Source organism: Corvus moneduloides, chromosome 6 (assembly GCF_009650955.1).
Source record: "Corvus moneduloides isolate bCorMon1 chromosome 6, bCorMon1.pri, whole genome shotgun sequence".
NCBI classification, from domain to species: domain Eukaryota; kingdom Metazoa; phylum Chordata; class Aves; order Passeriformes; family Corvidae; genus Corvus; species Corvus moneduloides.
Genome location: NC_045481.1, coordinates 12,122,466 through 12,141,344, shown reverse-complemented (window position 1 = coordinate 12,141,344; position 18,879 = coordinate 12,122,466). Strand labels below are relative to the sequence as shown.

At 36.7% G+C, this 18,879-nt stretch overlaps 1 protein-coding gene across 11 annotated transcripts in view; it reads left to right on the top strand.

The window, feature by feature from the left end:
* The window catches only part of EML1 (EMAP like 1), a 123,847-nt gene extending 106,557 nt beyond the window's left edge, over positions 1–17,290 (top strand). For all 11 annotated transcript variants that reach the window (XM_032112380.1, XM_032112375.1, XM_032112373.1 and 8 more), the window contains 13 exons: positions 612–707; positions 1,220–1,354; positions 2,460–2,559; positions 4,675–4,829; positions 6,049–6,174; positions 6,434–6,565; positions 7,843–7,910; positions 9,474–9,562; positions 10,067–10,164; positions 10,290–10,377; positions 10,562–10,657; positions 15,313–15,443; positions 15,731–17,290. In XM_032112380.1, coding sequence (XP_031968271.1) covers positions 612–707; positions 1,220–1,354; positions 2,460–2,559; positions 4,675–4,829; positions 6,049–6,174; positions 6,434–6,565; positions 7,843–7,910; positions 9,474–9,562; positions 10,067–10,164; positions 10,290–10,377; positions 10,562–10,657; positions 15,313–15,443; positions 15,731–15,856 — 1,440 coding nt within the window. In that variant the 3' untranslated portion in view covers positions 15,857–17,290. The remainder of the gene's footprint in view (positions 1–611; positions 708–1,219; positions 1,355–2,459; positions 2,560–4,674; positions 4,830–6,048; positions 6,175–6,433; positions 6,566–7,842; positions 7,911–9,473; positions 9,563–10,066; positions 10,165–10,289; positions 10,378–10,561; positions 10,658–15,312; positions 15,444–15,730) is intronic.
* The last annotated feature ends 1,589 nt before the right edge of the window (positions 17,291–18,879 follow it).

The following is an 18,879-nucleotide window of genomic DNA, read 5'->3' as shown; positions in this document are numbered from 1 at the left end:
ACACATCAGAAAAATGAGTACCAACAGGAGAAGGTCTAGGAAACATGATGCATGAAGAAAAAATGAAGGAATTAGGGTAATTAAGATTAGAAAGAGGGATAAATGTCGTAACTATAAAAAAGACACTTGTCAGGAATAAGTTGTTTTCTAATTCGTTACTATGTTCTCTGATTTTGATCTATTATACCAATATGAAGAGTAAAATTGTTTCATGTGTTAACAAACATCTGGGAAGAAATAATTGGTTTAAATTGCAAAGAAAGAAATCCAGTATAATTATCAGGAAAAGCCTTCTTAATAAAATAGATAATAATGTAGTTTTCCTTTGGAATTTCCACTACTGAATATGATAAGAGATCATATTGTAAAGAGATACCTAGCACATTCCTGACATTTGACTGCAGTTTGCAAGAGTTCCATTTCTAGGTCCCTTTTAAGCCTTGTTTTTCAATGACCCTATAAATTATTATAACTACATGTATAACAGTTAAAGTGTAAATATGTGTAAATATCTCCACTTACACATACGTATTTGATTATTTTGAATGTGTATTTACATGTTCCTCATGTCGTTTGGGTGATGCATTAATATTTCCCATGTTTTGCCTCAGAATGGAGGAAGTAGCCTGTGCTCTGTGGATGACTCCAACGACCATGTGCTTTCAGTGTGGGACTGGCAGAAAGAAGAAAAGCTGGCAGATGTCAAGGTGTTGCAATAAGATATTTTGTACTACTTGCTTGTATGTAGATCTGGTTTCTTGTAATAAAATATCTTTCTGTATTTAACTTTCTGTGCCTTTTTAACGTTTTCACTGTATAAAAGGCAAGGAACATGAAGAATGGGAATACTTTCCTTCTGTTGAGATTATCCCAATAGTTTTGGATTTTTTTAAATTTTGCTATTGTTGTCATTCTAGAATTGATCAGAAAATTCTGGGCAGCAATGATAGGAGCATGTGCAGGAAAAATATCCTGAACTAATCTTTTGTGTAGCAGGTGTCATTACCTGACATGGTTTTGAAGAATACATTTTGATATTAACTCATAAAGACATGAAATCTTTTGACTACAAAGTATTCCAGACCATGTTAGTAAATTAATAGCTCCGAATTTTTCTTACATCAGAAGTATCAGTTTATCTAACTAGAGAACCATGTAATATTGTTTCTTTCCTGTGCATTTTAGATTTTGATACAATGTTTTTCTTTTTCCTTCCAAGTGCTCTAATGAGGCTGTATTTGCTGCAGATTTTCATCCTACTGATACAAATATAATAGTCACTTGTGGAAAATCACATCTTTATTTTTGGACACTAGAAGGGAATTCCCTTATTAAAAAGCAAGGATTATTTGAGGTAAAATATTTCTCTTAATTTTATGTTTATAGTAATGATACAGTCATACAGAACTAAGTTTTAATAAGGTTTGAGTAAATCAAAACAAGTGATTGTTATTAAACTTGAAATGTTGCAGAAACTCAGGTGGCATTCATGGTATGGCACAGAGAGTGTTTCCATGGGTAAAACTTCCACATTGAAATTTTGAAGTGCAATTACCATATTGTTCCTTGTATTCCTTTTCCTATATTCTCTTTGCCATATACCTCCACCTTCCCACCCCACACCCTGGGCAAAATAAAATTACCTTAAAACTCTCTATGATTATCTCAGGTTAAAAAAATAAAAGAAAAAACAAAAGCAAAAACAGAGAGAGTGATAGAAGAGATTTTTATTTTGTCAGAGGAAAGACCCCCAAAAAAATACATCTGTATGAATTTTCTTCCCTTTGCCTCTGTTCTGCTCAGACACATGCACATATGTCGTTTAAACACACATTGAGATGACCACTATTTGGTAAATATAATTTTCATTTCAAGGTTTTGATTTGGTTTTGTTCTTGAATATAGACTAAGCTATACAGCAGTTGCATGCACAACTGAGGGATGTTTGCAGTGACTGCAGATAACTCCAGTGGCTGCTAGTTAACTGCTTGTGGAGTTGTGGCTCCCAAGGATAGTGACAACAACTAAATGCAATGTCAATTAATGTACTTTGTGTGAAATCAGGAGGAGATGCTGAGAAAATGCATTTACATTTTGTTAACATTTTATTTCTCATGCATTTTTAATAGATTTTTCTCTCTTTGGCATTCTGCAGTAGTTGGGGGACTTGGTTTATCTCAGAGCGTTCCTGGTCAAGTGTTACATGTTGGCAGGCTTTCTCACTCACTCTGTCCCCAGCTTGCAATTAAAGGGTGCAGAACTGGGCCACAAACCTCAGCTGATGCATCTTCTGCCCTTGCACAGACTATTCTGTTTAGACTGTAGGAATGTGTTTAACTCTTGTAGATATTTAAGTAATAATAGAGCTGTATAAGACTAAACTAAATTGTCCAAATGCATAAAGTTAAAATCCATGGGTTGTGTGTTGCTGTGAGTGTGTATTTTTCATAACCATGCAGAAACAAGAGAAGCCAAAATTTGTCCTGTGTGTGACTTTTTCTGAAAATGGTGATACTATTACAGGAGACTCAAGTGGAAACATTTTGGTTTGGGGGAAAGGTAAGATAAAATTTCACTATTAACTTCAATCTTAGTATTACAGACTGTGAGTGTAGGCTTGAGTGTAAAGCATCATTTTAAGAAGAATAAGTTTTGTTTTATCTTGAGCTCTTTCCCAAGACCAGTCCAGCAGATTATTTCTGGATTCTTTTCTACAAAAAGCTAGAGTATCTATACCTAACTGCTAGAGCACAAAATTCTATTGAACGCATTCCCTATGGTCAAATACTGAATCACAGAGCTATGCCAGCATGGAGGGCTTTTACTGATGTAAGAGATGCCAAGAAAAGTTCTTTCCTTAATCATTGGGATAGAAAGAAATATTGTTAATGTAATTGATGATCTCCAGTCTCCTATACTGGCCCTCTCTACTGTTTGCAGAAATTATGCCTATTGACACACGCCTTTAAAAAGACAACAAACAGCAGTATTTGTTTTCCTAGGAAGTCAAGCTAAAATGTATTCGTATCTAATTGAATTCCTCAGCTTTATTTCAGAAGAACAGATGGATAGGAAGAACTTCTTAAAAAGCATTTTCTAGTAAGAGGAGACCTTTTTTTAGGCAGCAAAAGTCAATGCCTGCTGGAGGGCAAACAGCAGCAACATCCTAAACGTTTACTTAGTGTCTGAGATGCCATGCATGGGAATAAGGAGAATCCCTTAAAGGAGGCTTTATTAGTAAAGGAAGAAGGGATATGCATGACAGCTTTCTCTCATTTACTCAGTGCTTTCTCCCAAGATACTACTCAAAGGGATAAGACCCTGAAAACAACACAGTGAATCAGTTACCCATTTGGGCCTTACCGAGCTGTTTTTGTAGATTTCTTTTTCAATCAAGGACTGTCAGCTAATTATCTCCTTGGCCACTACACTGCTGTTGAAGATAGGGGTGGATATGGTGTTTGTAACTTGGCTTCTCATTTATTTCCCTTTCCTTTTACTTATAATAATTTAAAGCAAGGCACTTCAACACTTTTCCTTCTAAGCTGACTTTAGAAATTGCATAGTCTCATGTCCCTGTTCTTCATTGTTGTTTTGGACTCTCGACAGACAAGGGAAACAGGGGCAGTGCGCTGCTCAGGGGCCAGTTTGCCATCATGCTGGTAGACTAATTTCTGCCTTGACTGCAAGCCCTTCTCCCTTTCTCCCTCTTCTGCCCTTTCTCCCAGAAATAAAAGGCAATTCTCAGTGTGCTCAAGATCTCCTCAACTTCTGCCAGCTCTTTAGAGTTGGACAAAAATGTTTTTCTTGTTTTTCTTTCTCAGTACAGTGTACTTTCTATGTTTTCACTACTTTTGACTCAGAGCTCTATGTGCAAGAGAGGGCTGCTTCCACCAGGTCAAAGTATCCTTAGCAAAAACTTCTCTTAATAGAAATCAGTTGTACCTGACACATTATATGCATAGATGTGGATGAAGGAAAAGGCAATTGTTTTTTCCTAACTTGCATCAGCCCCTCTTTTGTGCTAAACATCATGTTATCCAAGATTTGATGCAAGGTGCACATTTCAGTAATAGAATCACTAGTAATCATTTATTTGCACTTCACAATAGTAATGATTCACCAAATTAGAGATACTTAATCTAATGTAGTTGGTTTTGAAGGTGTTGAGTCTAAGAAGCTACATGAACAAGCCAAGTTTACCAATAGAGAAGTACAGGCTCCTCTGGAGACTGATCAGTACATTCTGCCAGATATACAAGGACCTCTAACTTAGTCAAATTTTGGTACAAGTTCAGGATCAGGAGGCTGTGCATTATCTTTGGAGGATAAAAGTGACTGGGTTATGGTTTCTTTGCTGATAAGGCGTGTAGTGCTACTGCAGGTCAAGTGTGATGGGAAATTACTTTGCTAAACCCCCATGGAAGGTTTAAATGAACCTATTTTACTTTGTCCTTGGCCTGGACTGAGTATGTATACTTTTCATTTTTGAGATGGGGGGAATATATCATAAGACATATTAATTCAGCCTCTTCTGTGGGTCTGTGTGTTTTGGTCCAGCATTTCATGCCCACTGTTATCACTGTTTAGATGCAATCCTTGACAGAGAAATGGAGAGAAAAGGAGCTATTAAGCTGAGTATTTCAGTAGTAATGTCTTTTTTCTTCTATTCAGGTACCAACAGAATAAGCCACGCAGTTCAAGGAGCACACGAGGGTGGAATATTTGCACTGTGTATGCTGCGAGATGGCACACTGGTATCAGGAGGTGGAAAAGACAGAAAGCTGATATCTTGGAATGGAAATTACCAAAAAATTCACAAAACTGAGGTGATACGGCCTATCTTGAAATTACTTTGCTACTTAAAATGAAATCCTCTTGTCCTCTGAGCAGCTTTCTTAATCATTTTTTTTGTTATGGATGTGTATTCTGTGGGAAAGCAAATCAATGGTAAAATACAATGTTATCATATGCTGAGTTGGAAGGGATCCATCAGGATCATCGAGTCTGGCTCCTGGCCCTGCACAGGACTTCACAAGTTTTGAGTCCTCAGGTCGTTCCGGTGATTCCCTATTCATTAACATAGTATTTTCTTTCTAAGTTCTATGGTAACTGGAAAACAAATCTTGTGTTCATATCTTTCTGTATAATTTCTTCCTTTCTTTGCATTTAATAATGTGAGGTAATGTTTAACTTCAGCATATTACAGTATTGAAATGGTTTTGTACTTTCTTCTTTCCCAAAATGATGTGAGGATTTTTTGAGGGTTTTAATACTTAAAGTTGATGTTGCTGTTTTTTGAATATGATTTAAACAAAATTTGAAAAGTAATCTAGTTGCTATGTAGAAACTTAAAAGATTAAAGCAGAATTTGTTTGGACAGAACTACAGTGACTGTTTACATGCTGAAAGTAAGAGAAGAATCAGCGTAAAACTCTGAGGAAGGGCTTCAACTCTACTATATAATAAATAATAATATTAAGTGTTGCAAATATATATGCAACTGGAATGGCATGTCTGTTTTTGTAATTCAGTTTTTAACACAGCACAAGGTACATGCTTGTTGTGCTGTTTCTAACTGTGGTGTCCTTCTTTTTCTCTTATTTGTTGGTATTCCTTGTTATTTTATATCTTCCCTTGAACTTTATTTTGGAGATTTGCACTGACTCTTTCAGAACCTAGGCTGCAATTAAAGAAACATTCATTGCAAGAAAATACTCTGAGTAGAAATTTTTAGTCTGATATCACAGCTGCAATTAAATTCTATTGAATTAACGTAGCATGAAGGAACCTTCTGTGTTTCTTGAAATACTTGGTTTATCTGAGTATTCTGTAGGTAAGGATGTCTTGTCTTGCAGTGTTACAGAAGTTACTGAGTTGATGCAAATTGTTATAAAGTTTTGCAAGACAGGTACACGTATTAATGTGTTTCATTTTTTCTCTCTGCAATAGCTATTAAAAACACATTTGCTAGGCCATGTGTCTTTAAAAATGGCAATACTTGACAAATTGCCTGACTTATTTACCCTTTGGCTGTTATGACCACAGATTCCTGAGCAGTTTGGTCCAATAAGAACAGTAGCAGAGGGAAAAGGGGACGTTGTATTAATAGGAACAACCAGAAACTTCGTCCTACAGGGCACACTATCAGGAAATTTTTTCCCAATTACCCAGGTAAGCTGTGTTTCCTTATGAGAACACTTCTACGTGTGTAAGAGCAGTAAAGATACTGCTTAAAGTTAAGTTGCATAAATATGCATCTATTTGATTTATTATTACAGTACTTTCATCAATAATCATTATAAATATGTATCTACCTAGAGCTAACGTATCTTTGAAATGTCTTAATATGTAGTTTGGTCATTTTAATACTGTTTAAACACGTTTAGTTTTGATGGCCTGTCCTTGTCAAAAAACATCTCTGCTTGTGTAGGGTCACACCGATGAGCTTTGGGGACTTGCAGTCCATTCCTCTAAGCCTCAGTTCTTCACATGTGGACATGACAAACACATTACACTCTGGGATGCAACCACTCACCATCCTATCTGGAACAAGATTATAGAGGTATAAATTTATTAAATACAGCTCTCCTGTTATAGAAATTCTCTAGTAATTTTGGTTTTTTCTTAAGATTATTGATTTTAAATATCTTAAAATACTAACATTGAGGGGAAAAATCATTTCATGTTAACCTATTTTTGTCATAGAGATCAGTGTAAAAGCTTTTTAATGTAGCTATTCTGAGTACAAGTTACATTAAATGCACTGTTTGAACCTCTGGTTTATTCAATGAAATATCTTAGCATTTGCTATGAAATCATACTTTTAAAAAATTAGGGCATTTTCCTTTCTGGAATGCTGTAGTGTTTTAGAAACTGTGCATAGAAATCCTGGATCTCAAAAATTCTCTGAAATTTTCTTTAGAGTTAGTAATTCTTTTAAATTAGTCACTTGCTTATAATTAATGAGAATGTCCTTTCCACCTAGCCTCTAGGGCTAGTAATCACCAGTTACTAAAAATATCAACAGGTTTACTAAAACAGCTACAATGTGATACTGTTTTAAAATACAGAAAATTAAGGACACAAGCATTTCCATGAGATAGATAACTAAACTGGGGTTTTTGCTTACATTTTCAAATTATGTTTTAATGGTATCAGAAAAAAAAAAGTTATTTCTATTGGTTTTGTCTGCTATAACTTGAAGAGTTCTGGACCTCATTCTTCATAACTGGACAAGTGTTAGAAAGAAAATGCTTGCCTTGTTTTTTAGGCATATGTTTAAATTGCAAGAAAAACACTAGAATTTTACAAAGTAAAATGTTTTAAGCTTGCATACAAAATAAGAAACCCAGTTTATACCCTTAATCCCCCACTGAGCTGCAGCTTGGCAGGTGCTGGAAAAAGGTGTTGCTGTGTGTAGGAGTTAGGCTTTATCCCTCCTGCAAAGTGCCACATACCTTTGTTGGATAAGGGGATTGTTTGTTCTTTAGTCTCTAGGTAAACTGCAGCTTTGATGCTTAATTCTCTAGTTTAAGAAGTTATTTTTATCTCTTACTTCTTTGTGATTTGTTGTTATTGTTATGAAATCACTTGCCAAGTTATTTTTAGACAGTAAAGAAGAGATAACAGCGGCCTTGTATAGAGGGAAAATAAGTTAATTGGATAATATTTCAATTAGTTAATTTTTTTTGCCTCTCAAGTTTATATTGAAAGAGGGGAAAAAAAAAATCAACAAGAGAGTTTTACTATGTTCCAGAGGCAGATAATTGAATTGTGTTTTTGTTATAACTTGATAACTTGGACTGGTAAAAAAGTGTGCTTCTTTCTGAAACATTTTAGGATCCAGCACAGTCTTCAGGTTTTCATCCTTCAGCATCTGTCGTTGCAGTAGGGACGCTGACTGGAAGGTAAGATGTGCAGAGCTACACTTTGGGCACCAACAAACACTGATTTTTCCAGCTCATGTCCAAGTTCATGTTCTGGCTTTGCAGATGTATGCATGACATATCTTTATTTCCTATTGATTTCTATTGAATGTCACAGTGAAATTTATTTGTATTGCCTTAGTGCCTAGAAACCCTAGGCTTGGGCTAGCACCCTGTGTTTGCTGAGTGTTGCATGAACAAAGAGATGGTTTCTGCCCTGGGAGAGTGACAGCGTAAGATCAATGGGAGCAGGACATTTAGAGAGGGCAGGAAGTCTAGGTTAGCTGTGAGACCAAGCATGGAGGCAGGGAGATATTGTCACCGTACCAGTGACCTCAGTGTTAAATCTTTGTGTCCACTGGGACAAATGAGAGGCTTGAGGAGTCTGAGATAGTGGGTTAACTTTGCAGATGTGGAGAGATTTCCTCCGAGGCCTTTAGGGCTGCATGGAGGAAATCACGTAGAAGAATTTTGTGTGTTGGAAAATGTAGCAAGTGGTTCATGATCCCTAATGCAGTGACAATCAGAGGCTTTAAAAAAATTTGGTGAATGTTCCACTGTGCTAGACATAGTGTAAAAATGCATATTAAGAAACTTGTTCTGCATGAAGAGTGAGGGGTAAACAAGGCAGAGGAAACTGAGGCGCAGGAGAGTATTTTTCACAGGAGGTTGAGCCCTTGGTCACAACAGTGGCAGCTGGTGGGTTTATGTGTGGCTGTCTCTCAGAGGAGGGACTGCCTTTGCCTAACTTCATCCTCTCCTTTAATGTCACTTGAGGGCAGACTTGGCTGTTAGTAATGAAAACAGTTCCAGTTCACTGAGAGCATATAGGAAGCTTGTAGGTTATGAGGCAAGCTTGTTTCAGATTGTATGATGTCAGTCCTAAATAAAGGACTGACTTTTGTTACTGAATGTACTTTATTTACTAAATAAAGGAAAACAAAAGGAGAAGCTTTGAGAGGAATCTTTTCTTTGTCTTTATTAATCTGATTCAAGTATTGAAATGCAAATTTTATCTTTGTCCTTTCTACATGTTTCCACAAACTAATTTTTGGTTCAGTAAAATTAATTAATTAAATTAAACTACTGAAAAAATAATAAATTAATTCACTTTAAAATAAATTACCTCATCTCTTTCTTCTATCAGTAGATAATGGTCCTGATGCTTGCTTGTGTTTTCCCTTGCTCTGGGATTTAATACAGGCATCAATTTAAACATCAGCATAGCATAGAGGAAGGTCATTAAAGGAGAAGGGAGATCAAAAGCAAAGCTTACTTTATTCTTATGCGTGACATATTAAAACAAACTAAAATCTGAAGATTGCTGTTGGGGTCAATGCCTGATCATTTTTATGCTTAAAAAAGATGTGAAAGAAACTATCCTTGTGTTAAAGTAAAAATAGACCAAACTGAGTAGCAGTTGCTGTTTTTCTCTTCTTGGTATAAAACTTATGCTATTTTGACAGAAGAAAAGTTGGTCAAGATTACAGTAGATTTAAATTCCTTATGGAATGATTTATTGGCCTCTTTCTGTGTTTACAACAGGTGGTTTGTGTTTGACACAGAAACAAAAGACTTGGTCACTGTACACACAGATGGAAATGAACAGCTGTCTGTAATGCGTTACTCACCAGGTTTGAGAGCATTTATTTACTGGGGAAAAAAAAAGGTGTTGAATTTTTTTATTAAGCTAGGGGTTGGTTTGTTTTAAAATAATTCCCTGCTTGCCATACTGAAGTTGAAAATAAGTGTGCCATGAAACATTGGCAGGACTTTTTGGGTGGTATCTAAAGTTCTGGTTCTCTTTTCCCTCCCTCCCCAATGCATTCAATATGGTTTCACTGTGAATAAGGGAAAAGAAAAAGAAAAGACTTAACTCTGCAGGTCGTTGCAATCAGGACAGATGGACTATAGCTGCTTCCAGAAATGTTATGTGTTTTTAACAGTAATATTTATTGTATAAAATTGCTGTTTTGTAGTCTTGAAAGATACATCAATATGCAACTGGAAAATTAAAAATAGAATTTCATGTTTTCATTTTTACAAACAGTTCCTCTTGTCTGTGGCATACAAACTTTTCAAAATTAGCCTAAGTTCTTTCTTACAGGAATAAATGCGGTACACTTTTGTGTTTATAGATGGAAACTTCTTGGCCATAGGTTCCCATGACAACTGTATTTATATATATGGTGTAAGTGAGAATGGAAGAAAATACACTAGAATTGGCAAATGTTCAGTAAGTAACCTTTTTTCTCCTGGTTCAGTATTACCACCCAAAGTGTATTTTGTAGCACTGTATTAATACTGTCACATTGAGACACACTGTTAGTGCAGTTAATACAATATTTTTCCTCTTTGTAGGGTCATTCCAGCTTCATTACTCATCTGGATTGGTCTGTTAATTCACAGTATCTCGTGTCTAATTCAGGAGACTATGAAATCTTATACTGTGAGTAAGAATTATATTTAGTCCTTTCGTGCAAAGTTCAGGCAGTCTAACACAGATTTAAAATTTAAATGAGACCATACAACTGCCAAGATCAACCATATGTTTTAATTCATCTGGTGTAATCAGAAATCTATATAATTTGAGAATGAAAAATGTTGTTATGTGGGGTTTCTTTCTTTTGTAGGGATCCCCTCTGCTTGTAAACAAGTTGTGAGTGTTGAAACAACTAGAGACATAGAATGGGCCACTTACACCTGTACTTTAGGATTCCATGTTTTTGGTAAGTATACTTCCTCTTACAAGCTCTTAACCATTCTTCTTATTAACAAACACTTGGAATGCCAACTTTTGCTTATGAAACATGACTATTCATAATTCAGGGAAAAATACAGAACTTCTGTTATGCCATTTTTATTACAATCTGTCTTCTTATTTCAATCCAGAAAGACTCTGATTTAATAGTCTTGCAAGCTTCAAGTACAAATATCAAATTACAACATAAGTGGGAGATAAGGAAAAAATCACACACTGCCCTTTCTGTCACAGTAGAGCAGCTTCTCATCATTTTTAATTTAGAGTACCAGTCCTGTGAAATTTTCATGTATTTAGGCAGCTACTGAGTTGAACCCCCTTACCAGAACTGGTTTCATTTGCTCTAGTTACTGTGCAAACACAAAATGGATTATAGTCTCCCTCATTAAGAGCTTATCCTGTATTGTGATACAATCTGTAGCAATTAAATTGAGTGAAAGGAATTCAAAAAGAAAAACAACAAAATCAAATGGTTTGTTTCCATGGGACTTCTCTTTTGCCAGTTTTGAAGGATCCACTTTCCCCAGTGTAGTCTGAAGCTTTGTACTCATTCTACAACGTGTGCAGAACTAGACAGATGGTTACAAACATTGAGTACAAGAAGCTTCAAATTCTTGAGTCCTCAAGAGAAAGTAGGAAGCCATGGTAGAAGTTCAGAGAAGAGTCTGGTTTAGTGTAGGTGGTAAACAAGGAAGATTTGCACCCATGTCTCAAGTAGAATAGATGCAGTGATGTGTTTGAAGGCAGCCAGAAAGGACATGTTTTCAGTGCCTGAAGATGCTATGGCAGTAGCAGTATGCTGGGAAAACACATTCAAATTTTCTGTCATTTAACTGACAAGCAGTGCTTGGATATCACTTGGATATCACAGCATACAGATTTAGTAAAAGCAGGCAATCCTGGATGATTGGCTGCATGTTGACATAATATATGTTTCATTTAAGGGATGGGGGCCCTTATGGAACTATTAACATGTTTCTGGGGTTTGAGTACACCTGACACATAGTTACAGAGCTACAATGTCTTTGCATTTAGCATCACAGGTTCAGATACTCTGAGATGCTAAATACTTTATGTGAGGATTCCTTACTTGTTAATTCAGATTCATGCAAAATACAGTGCTGTTGGAGTCTGGGGCTGCTCTTGGTGCATAGAAAGTCAGAGGAGAGAGGCATGTCACACCTGAGAGAGATTTTCCCCATGCCTTACAACAGATCAGCTTTTGGAGACAGACCATGGGAAAAATAATCTACTGAGCTGAGAGGAGAGATGACACTGCTAAAGCTGAAGTGTTACAGAACCCAATGCTTTTTAAAGTATTTCTTTAATAAAAGACGTACTACAATTTGATTACAAACCCAGTTAGTGCCTACTGCTCTCAGTAGGGAAGGAGTAGTTTGGGAAGTTGAAATAAGTCAGATATTTTCAAAGTATCTGAGTTTGATGAACTCTGTTATATCCGTAAAAAAAACTGATTAGTGTCAACTTGAGACCATTAGTACTTATTTTCAGCACCTCACAGAGAATAAGCAAAGTACTGAAAAACTGGAGAATGAATGCAATATCTGCAGGATCATATATCTACCTTCAGAGCCCATATGGAGAGGCTAAAGTGCAAAGTGAGTGACTAGAATAATAAATTGAAGAAGCACATAGATTATGAGTTGGAAACCAGTCCATTTTTATTGGAAGTCAATCAGTACTTCGGGGCCTCAGAGCAGTCAGTTAGAACAGTCTTCACATGCTTGCTGGGATCGCTCTGCTGGACACAGAAGCAGCAATCACAGCATCCAGGATGTGAGCCTTCTAGTATATTGATTTTTCAGTAGCTACTGGCTGACTGAAACTAGGGATATTTTCTGCCTCTGGTAGAACCACATAAAAATCACAAAATATGCATAGCACCCACAGATCAGCATAAACCAACGCAGGGGGAAAAAGGAACACTGGTCTGTTGAACACCTGTCTTTGAGCATGGGAACAGATTAGTCAGTCTGGAAGTGTTTAGAGATGATTCAACTGAAAGTCAATAGCATGTAAAGAAGTGAGCTTGAGGGAAGATATTTTAGTGATACAAACACCTAAATGTGAAGGGGCAAAGACTTTAAAAGCACTTACTGATCTATAAACTCTTTCAAGAGCCAAGTGCTGCTGGATACACAAGCAAGGTATCAGTTCATAGCACATGCCCAGATTTGAAAAGAACAGTGTTTGAGGTGAAGGACAGGAACAGAAGAAATCTAAGATACTGTACAAAGCCTGACAACACTGGAAACAAAGCAGAGCTCAGACTGGTTCTGTTCAAAACCAACTAGAACACTGTAAATTGAATAATATGTTTGTTTTAATATATTTATTAATAGCATGCACGATAAATCAGCATGTAAAGCTTGTAGGTGGTGTAAAGCTCAAGGATTAGCAAGTTGTCTTGAGAAGTAGAGGAGTGGTATGAAAAAAGGAAGCAATTCAATAGAGCCAAAGAGGAGGCTCCACACTAGAATGGCAGAACCCAGTTGTACAAATGCAGAACAGATGAGAGTAGATCTGCACAGAAACATCAGATTACTCTTGCATACAAACTGAACATCAGTCAACCACATTATGCTGTTGTAGGAAAGGCAGATGCATTAGTGGGATGTGTAATGAAAAGGATGCTGTGTGAAATGTGAAGCAATCATCCATCTATCAGTATCTGCTTCAGTCACAGCTGGAATGGCTGCTTCTGGTTTTTGCACATTGGACCAACAGATAATGTTCTGACTAGCAAGAATAATTAATTATCCCTCAAAATATTGTTCTGGGAGAAGAGATGTAATGAATGAATTTTAGAGAAGAGGAGGAAAAAATAGCATGGCATCAGTCTTCAAATGAGAGAAAGAAAATGGTCTCTTTTACGTGTCTGCAGAAGATGGGAAAAAATAAGGACTACTTTTTCAGCAAGGGGGATTCAATTTGCATATTCATAAAAACTGATAGTGAGGCACTGGGATAAATTTTGAAAGAAACAAAAGATTCAAAGAAAAACCCTGCTATTATTCTTTCCCCATTTCAACATGGCAGTCTTGTTTCTTTAACCATTTCCTTCAGGATTTATTTCCAGCTTGTCATAGTGACCTCTTGGGAAGACTCCTGCATCTTTTCAGCTAGCATTTGATATTCATACAGCCTCCTTTTTGCCAAAGCAGATATTTAAAAGAGCTTTTCTGTCTGTTCTGCATGTCCATAATTCCATGAGTAGCAATTACTGTTTCTCTTTGCAGCTTCCATTTCTTTGGGCCTCTTTTACTATCGCTGATCTAGCAATGAGGTGTTTCCACACACATCAGGAAAGTTAAGAGCAGTCTACAAATCAGACTTTGTATTTTATTTACAGAAATTTGTAATTCCTTAAAAAGACATGGAATCACCTGCTTGTAGTGAATTGCTGTGCAACAATACAAAGGCTGTATTTGGGAAGAATCACAGTGATTGAAGGATAGCTGTTCCCATGGTGCATGGCAAATGCCTGCTGTGGGGTTAAAAGTATCCCAAAGAAGGAGGAACTGAGTGTGCCTGTCCTGCCTGCAGGAGTTCTTAGGGGAGTAGCAACTCTCTCACCCTCACCTGCAGCAGCACCAGAGGAGGAAGGTGCACTCGAGTGGGCAGGGCTGCAGGGGCACACTGCAGAGGATGGGTGTCTAGGACAGGCACTGAAAATCACAGCACCAAGACAAGGCAGGGGGTTTGCCAAGTCATAATGGCAGAACACATGCTGTGACTGAAGATGACAGTGGTCTCTGAAAGCTTGGTGCCCTTTATGTTGAGTAGGGATTAGATAAAATCTAAATTAGAAAATCATAACAAAAAGAAAAAAGCCCACAGTACTCCATACAAAATCCTGAAATTTCAATAACTGTGTGGATTTTAGTAAAATTGCAGTTTATTACAGGCAAGTATTCAGAGGCTTTAAAGATGTGGTGCACAGATTTGGTCTTTGCACTGTTGACCTTAAAGTTTAATTTTAAGACACCACTTTGTGCAAGAACAGCAAAGAGAACAGTATCAGGGGAAGGAAGAGAAGTACTTACAGTATAACAAAAGCATTTAAAAACTATATAGTAGGTTCTTCAGTTTCTTTTCAAAGGATCTTTTAATTAATAAATAGTAATTTGAACTATATAATGTCTTGTTTAATAGGTTTTAGACTTTAGTAATACAAAGAAAGTGCTTTTGGATCATGCTCTAGTCTAAAAAACATAACCCATGTAATGTGAAAAAAGTGTGTTAACGCATACATAAGCAGAAAGGAAAATAAAAGCAGTAACTCTTACTTTTCCACATAACCATATAAAAATTCTTTCAGGCTCAGACACATGACTGTCGTTCACCAGAATGCTTTTTCTCAGAGTAAAAAGCACTTTGCTGACTAGAGGGAATAAAGCATTTTTTTATGTGCTTGATTACCTATTAAGATCTGGACTTTAGCTGGTACAGAAGTAAACATTCTGACTCAGGTGCAGTTCTTTTTTTTTTTGTTTTTCTTTTCCTTAAACAAGTCATCCTTTATTAATATTTTAACAGAAGCTTAGGCTGTCACTTTTATTTCCATTATAAAACCCTTTCATTAGTCCCTCTGTGTTTCAGGTGTATGGCCTGAAGGTTCAGATGGTACAGATATCAATGCTGTCTGTCGATCACATGGAAGAAAACTGCTATCAACAGGAGATGACTTTGGCAAAGTACATCTCTTCTCATATCCATGCTCACAGTTTAGGGTAAGGTATTTCCCAAAACTTTACTCTTGTAGTTTGCACAAATGCATTGAATGTTGTTTTCCTAAGAACAAAAAAAAAAACCCCCAACACATTAAAACAGGAAGAATGGGAGCATTTATACATCTAAGGCATTTATTTAAGGTTGATTGGGACAGTAATTAAATTTAAAAGTTAATATTAAAATACTTTAGGAGAATGATGTGATGCCTTGGTTTCATTGTCACATGAATGTTCTAACGAGATGCTTTAATGACAGCTGCTATTCTCACTAATATGGTGTTTTCTAGGCTCCAAGCCACGTGTACGGTGGACATAGTAGTCATGTAACTAATGTAGATTTTCTCTGTGAAGACACCCATCTCATCTCCACAGGAGGAAAGGACACAAGTATTATGCAGTGGCGAGTCATTTAAAGGAAACATCTGCATGAACATACACAGTTGAGTCGACCATGCACAGAACTTATGTATAAATTGTATATTTAAAACTTAACAGTATGTTTGCAGTTTAGCCTGGTCACTGTGATTTTTGTTTAAAAAATTCTTACAAACCTCAGGAAAATTAAGCCCTGTGCTGGTTACCTTACTCAGTCTAGTATTTTTTTTCATTGTGTCACACCTTAAGAATGATCGTTCTCTGTTGTACAATATACAATGCAGTACAAGATTAATATAAGAAATGTGGCTTGACAGTTTGCAATACAGTGGTATCAGCAGAATGTGACTATCTTAAATGTTTTCTATAAACACTGCTAAACTGGTCACAAAAATGCCTTTCAAAGACTGTATATATGTGCTTATTTGTTTCACTATCTACACTTTGTACTGTATATCTCCTTATTTAGAAAAATCTATGACAATGTCAAGGTATTGAACTGTTTCTGCTGGAGACTGATGAATAGCTACAAAAAGTATAAACTGCAATGTACGATGCAAAAATTAGTGTTCTAGACCTGAAAATGTGAATGCTGGTGAATTTGCATTCTCTTGGGAACAGCACACCGTGGGTGTCACCCATGAGGAGTTGTGTTCCTTTTCCAATGAATCAGCAGGCTTTGTCCCAGTTTGACCTGAATTTCTCAGCAGGGCTTACAGATGTCTGTGTGGTTCAGGTAGTCCGTATAGTTTAAATTAAAAATCTTTTTACTTGTATATGAACAATTTCTTTTTGAAAACAAAACAATAAAGCTTGGCCACATCCCCATTATTGGTTCATATATTTAACTAATATGTATATTAATCAGCATGATGCTATATTGTACATGCATAAGATTTTAGCAGTTCATAACAAATGGTAAGGCCATCTAGCTTTACTTTTTTATGCTTATGGATATTGTATATTTGTATTTTAAGACCAAGTAGACCAAGTCTAAAGATATCTTTTTAAGTGTACCATAAACCTGCAGAGGGTAAAGGAAGACTTGGAAGCCTACATGAAATATTAATGTGTAACTTCTGGCCCCTGTGTTTTGTGCATGGATGGGTATTTATAGTATGAAATAAGATTGTGTTTTGCAATGAAGTAACAGTGGAGGTGGTATAAAATGGTTAAGAAGGCCTTATCAATGTTGATTGTGACACAGATTGAAATGTATCGTTTACTATGAGGAATGTATCCGAAGAATTTTAAAAGAGGAGTTCTAAGTGGACTCAAAAAAGGTAATATTAAAATTTTGCTTGTAATGGACAGTAAATGTTAATTCTCTGAACTCTAAAGCACTGGTTGTTTAGAGTGATTGAAATGAAATTGAATCAATAAATTTTGAAACTTTTTTATTACATCTCCAACCTCCTACACTGAAAGTGCAGGACACCAATAAACATGTATTAAAGTGAATTCTCAATGCATTCTTCCTGTTCAGTAAGGTATCTTTATTTAAACATGATATAGAAGAGACAGCCTTTTACTTAATAAGACACATTTGTGATTTCTGAATTAGAGATGCATTTGAAAACATTCAGCAATAAAATCTAGATTTTGGGGTACATAATTTCATGTGTGACCATGACCCTGGGGACATAATGACAGTGCATACCTAGAGAGTGGAACTCCAGCTTTGCAGCAGGGAAGGATACACCACATGCTCTCACCTACAAGCTGCCTTTGTCCTGCCTCCCAGTACACATCTCCTGTTTCTGGGTACTCAGCTGGTGCAATGTTGTTCACTGCTCAGAGTTATGCTCATGGCAAGAGCTCCTGACAATTTCTGTGTTAGTAACTTGTCCTCAGGCAAGACCTTTGAAGGCCATGGTTTCAGGGTCATTTTAATCAGGTGTTACCTGTCACTGTCACTGAAGGCAGAGGTCTTGATCCCAGCTGGTTACTTTGATCCCATGCAGTAGCAAAAGAGTTATTGTGGCCATAAGCAGAACCCAGCTGGGACACAACAACTAATGCAGACAAAAACCTTGTTTCCTCAGTTTCCTCATCTGATCTAGCTGTGGAGCTGCATGAGTGCTTGTACTGAGTTTATACAGAGAAAGGAGCTATGTAGAAAAATAAATGGCCAGAGAAGCACCAGAACAACTTCTTTTAATAGTGATGTTAATCTCCCTCTTCTTGAAGTGTGTGAAGCTAAAGCATAATACCCTTACCCTTTCTAAGGTTAATCTAGTCATAAGAGTCCATAACATACAAGTGACAGGTTTTCATTGTGTCTGGGTGCTTGGTTATCCACAATGCCTTCTGTTTGTTGATTTTTTTTAATTGCTTTTGCAAATGGGGTGCTTTCAAGTTTTCTGCTTTTGGAACTGTAAGTGATTTGTCATTGCTTGCAGCAGAGAAAACAGGAGTTGCAAATTGGCTTGGCTCATTCTGTTTTCATCCTTCTCTCGTGGTGCTACTCTTGGGATATAGTAAAGCATTTGTGATCCCTTTCTTCATTTTAAACTGTTATCCTTTAGAAGAAATAGATGAGGAATACTGCAAGTTCATCCCTAGGGTTACTGATCAAAGGGGATTTTCAACAATCCCATCCCATCTGTGCCTCTGCTGCTCCTCTGTTTCTGACTTTTGCTGTTAAATGTGTCTTTGTTCCTCTTTGAAAACCTGAGAAACGTATTTAGCTGAATTGGCAAACGGTGGGTAATGTCTTAAGCTAAACATCCGTTTGATGACTGTTAAAGTGATTCTCCTTTCTTTATCCAGGAAGCTACACAATTTTGCCATTGTTATAGTTAATCTTCAGCTCTCCTCTCTTCCATCCTTGTTCCTTTGTTCTTGCATTTATTTGTTTTCTCAGGAGTGTCTTCTTTTTCACATTAAAAGAAAAAGAGAACAAAATAAAATAAAGAGTTATGCCCTAACTTTGCATATTTTATTCTCTCCAAAACACCTGAATTCTGTACCTGATACTCTGTCTGCAGCAGCTCTCTTTTCCTGCCCTACCAAGGAGCGTCAGGCTGCTCTAAAGTCCATGGCTGAAGACACACCTGGG